This window comes from Vigna radiata, chromosome 5 (assembly GCF_000741045.1).
Source record: "Vigna radiata var. radiata cultivar VC1973A chromosome 5, Vradiata_ver6, whole genome shotgun sequence".
Classification (NCBI taxonomy): Eukaryota; Viridiplantae; Streptophyta; class Magnoliopsida; order Fabales; family Fabaceae; genus Vigna; species Vigna radiata.
In genome coordinates this window covers 22,051,660-22,055,476 of record NC_028355.1, presented here as the reverse complement: position 1 = coordinate 22,055,476, position 3,817 = coordinate 22,051,660, and the positions used below count along the sequence as shown (strand labels likewise).

The window sequence follows — 3,817 nt, the reverse complement described above, 5'->3', positions numbered from 1 at the left end:
TAAGGAATAAAATTGAAATAAGATTTAGTTGCATGCATGATCTTGAATTATACAATCAACTAAACAGTTTCAGAACAGACGAATAACGTTGTAGACGTTGGTTAATACAATGGATTTTCCTTTTCTTAAACATGATGAGCAAAGAGTAGGTGATGTGATAAAGCGGGTCTGACTAAAACCTGGAGAGGGGTGGTTTTCATATTTGTGAGTCCAAACGTGGCACTCATATCAACTTGAGCATTGGATGGTGTGGTGATTTCAAATGCCTGCAAAAGAGAAGCTAATGCCAAGTGTGTCATTTGAAGGCCAAATGATATGCCAGGGCACAACCTCCTTCCACCACCAAAGGGAAGGAGTTCAAAATGCTGACCCTTCAGATCAACACTTCTGTGCCTGCTCAAGAACCTTTCTGGTTCAAACTCCAATGGATTTGACCATATTCGTGGATCTCTGTGTAATTTCCAAATGTTCAATATAAATCTGGTACCCGCTTTGATGTTGAAGCCACCCAGTGTACAATTTTCAGTGAATTCGCGTGGACCAGAGAATGGCCCAGATGGATACAATCGCAGTGTCTCTTTAACCACAGCTTGAAGATAAACTAATTTGTTTATATCCGATTCATTCACTAATCTTTCTTTTCCCACGTTTTCATCCAATTCATCTTTTACTTTCTTCAATGCGTCCCGATTATTTAGCAACAACGACAGTGCCCATGTCATGGTAACTGCTGTGGTATCAGTTGCTCCAGCAATCAGCATCTGCAACATGCAACAATAAAACCACCAACCATTTTTAGTTTTTAATCTTTTATAACAAATGAAAGAGGAGAAAGGAGATGGCAATCAATAACGCAGTGATGCGTACCGTGCAGGTGGCTTTTATCACAGTGTCGACATCGTAACCGGCAAGGTCGACTCCTTTAAGGACTGACAACAAAACATCAACGAAGTCCTGCTCTGTTTTGCTCTCATCAATGTCTCTTTTCTGGCGATGTTCTTCTAACCATTCAGAAACGATGGTATCCATTTCCATGGCCGTTTTTTTCATCTCCTTTACTTCACCTCCCAAATCAAGCCACCCCAGAAACGGAATGGCGTCTCCAACCACAAACAACCCTGTTAAACGGAAGAACTCTCTGAAAACCTTCCGAATCCGTCGCACCTGTTGCTCGTCTTCACTTTTGGTAGAGTATTGCTTTCCCGAAATCATCCGCAGAATGACGTTGAGATTGACGTCTCCGAACCACTGCTTCATCTCCACCGACAAATAATGTGATCCACCTCCTTTGTCCGCCCATGATCTGTACAATTCTTTGATGGAGCTCTTCACCTCGGAGTGTCTAATATCCTTAAGAAGTTCGAAGCGGGTGGTGGAGAGCAACTCTGAAGCCGTAATCTTGCGCATCTCACGCCAGAATTCTCCGTAAGGGGAAAACCCAAAGTTAGCATAGTTGTAGCCCAAGAGTTTAGCGGCGGTGTATTTTGGGCGAGAAGAGACAACGACGTCGAGAGTGGTGAAACACTCCTTGGCTAACTCCCAAGAGCTCACCAACACAGCTGGATGCACACCAATTCGGATGCTGAATATTGGGCCATACTTGTCTGCTAAGGATCCTAAGGTTACGTAAGGAGGCTCAGTGGAACCACCTAAGAGGTGAAGATGACCGATCAAAGGCCACCCACCGGCTGCTTCCGGTGGCTTGAGGGTGGAACCTGGTGTACCCCTTTTGATGAGGAAAGAAATGAAGATTACGGCTGTAACTGCTGCGACCAGATACTGAATCGTAAGATCCATAGCAATTCAGCTACTATATAAAGAAAGTCTATTTCGCAGGAACCAGGGTTTTTTACTAGAGCGCTGAAGCTTTTAGACCTCTCACAGAATTATTTTGGATCCGATTTTTGTCTCTTCAATTTCAAACTGAGTGTTTTCCAAGTTAGTTGTCACAATCTCTTCTTCACACTCATAATGTCTGATCCAAAAAGAATCTAATTCATCTTACACAGGCACAATTTCTCTTACTCTCACCCAATCAAATTCTAAATGTATACTAAGAAATGTGTAAAATAATCGGAATGATTTCAAAGTCCCAATGCATAACACAACAGATTGACAATGTCTTCATTGGTCCCCCGAATGCAAACTGATAATCAACAGTGTAATCCAGAAGTTGAAGTCATCGTGCCTCATCTTCTTTAATTTTTTACATTTTTTGGTTGACTAACGCCATAGCTTTCTTCTTCACGCTACCGATCTTTTGGCCTTATCCTAACTTTTTCTTACCTCAACCTTTGATCAGCATGAAATAAAAAAGCACTCAGCCGCATCTTTTGACTCTCGTAGAAGTAGATAGCTCCCATTTCCTTTTCATCAAGAAATATGGTTGCGAAACTGAAGTTGTTTTCAGTTCTAATAATCTCACATCGGTAAGTCAAGAATAAGGATAACGTGGTGATAGACTCATCATCTGTGTGGTACGATTGGTTTTTATTAGATCAAATATCTAGGAGGAGTATGATAGATTTTTTTCCACCAGAAGTCATGTTAAGGATCTAGAATACAATGAAATGACAAAAGGATGAAAAGATAATTAAGTTAGAAAATGCTTTTTTAACAATTTTACTTTTATAATATTTTTTACAATATACGGTGATTAATCCATTTTAAACATTTTTTAAAATTAAATTTAAACACATTAATAAAGTAATGATATCTGTCTGTTGTAAAAAAGTTATTATGAAAAACATATCCAAAATTAAAAGAGAAAGAAAATTGAAAAATGGAGAACACAAAAGGTCTAAGCAAAAATACAGAAGAGAACTAAAAGATAAAAGAAAAAAAGACAAACAATATTAATAAAGTGTTTTGTTCAACACATATACTTTCTTGTTAATCATACTTAATATAAATACACCAATAATGTGTTCAAAACACTTGTTTTAGTAGGTGCATTCACCCATCTTGTTTTATTTAAAAAAACAATTGTTTTCAGTGAGAATGAATGGGTGATGCATTAAAAATATGTTTAATCGCTTCATAGTATGTTGTTATTCCTTAATATCTTTCATGCTAAAAAAATATCACATCCATTATTTGTTATAATATTTTTCATGCTAAAAAAATTCTTTCTAAAATATTTTTAAAGAGTAATAGGCATTCATTTCTTTTTAATTGTATTTTATTTTATTTTATTTTATGGTAAGTTAACCTTTATTTTATACATTAAAATGTATAGATGAATTTATTAATATGAAAATTGCATATAGAGTGATGAATCATGATTAATAATTTTGGAGGGATAAAAATAATACACTCAAAATTTATACACTTAATCAAGGTAACTAATACAATAAAAAAATAAGTATATAACAGATACTTATATACTTACAAAGAAATGAAATGTGAGAAATAATAGATTGTCCATTTGAAAAGAAACTAGTAGAATGTTATTTGATTTATACAGTGAATTTAATGTAGATGGTAAAATTAGGATATTAAAAGTTAGATTAGCGACAAATAGATAGACATAAGCATATGGAATAGATTATATCGAAAGGTTTTATTTTTATATAAAAATATGTTTTTAAAAATTTGATTAATGATTTTTTAATTTTTATATAATTTTTAATTTTGATATGTTTTCTTAATTATTTCATTAATGAATTAAGATAAAAAAAAAAACACCTTTTTTACTTATTTAATTGTCGGCCCGAATTTTAACTATGATTTCAATTTTAAACACTACTTTATTTGTGTGCAACATTTGACTCATAATAATTGTAATTAGTCTGAATACAATATTGCGCTCATAAAA

The 3,817-nt window shown here is 34.8% G+C and overlaps 1 protein-coding gene across 1 annotated transcript; it reads right to left on the bottom strand.

Moving 5' to 3' along the window:
- On the bottom strand, positions 1–2,255 carry LOC106759968 (cytochrome P450 CYP82D47). The gene is made up of 2 exons (XM_014643376.2): positions 868–2,255; positions 1–761 (listed from the first exon to the last, which is right to left on the bottom strand). The coding sequence occupies exons 1-2, from the start codon at positions 1,795–1,797 to the stop codon at positions 126–128; spliced, it is 1,566 nt and encodes a 521-aa protein (XP_014498862.1). The 5' UTR covers positions 1,798–2,255; the 3' UTR covers positions 1–125.
- Between the last annotated feature and the right edge of the window lie 1,562 nt (positions 2,256–3,817).

Excerpts from the sequence above, each read along its gene's own strand:
- LOC106759968 (XM_014643376.2), bottom strand. The coding sequence starts at position 1,797 with ATGGATCTTACGATTCAGTATCTGGTCGCAGCAGTTACAGCCGTAATC. Across the intron at positions 762-867 it reads TGATAAAAGCCACCTGCACG|ATGCTGATTGCTGGAGCAAC; the intron begins GTACGCATCACT and ends TGCATGTTGCAG.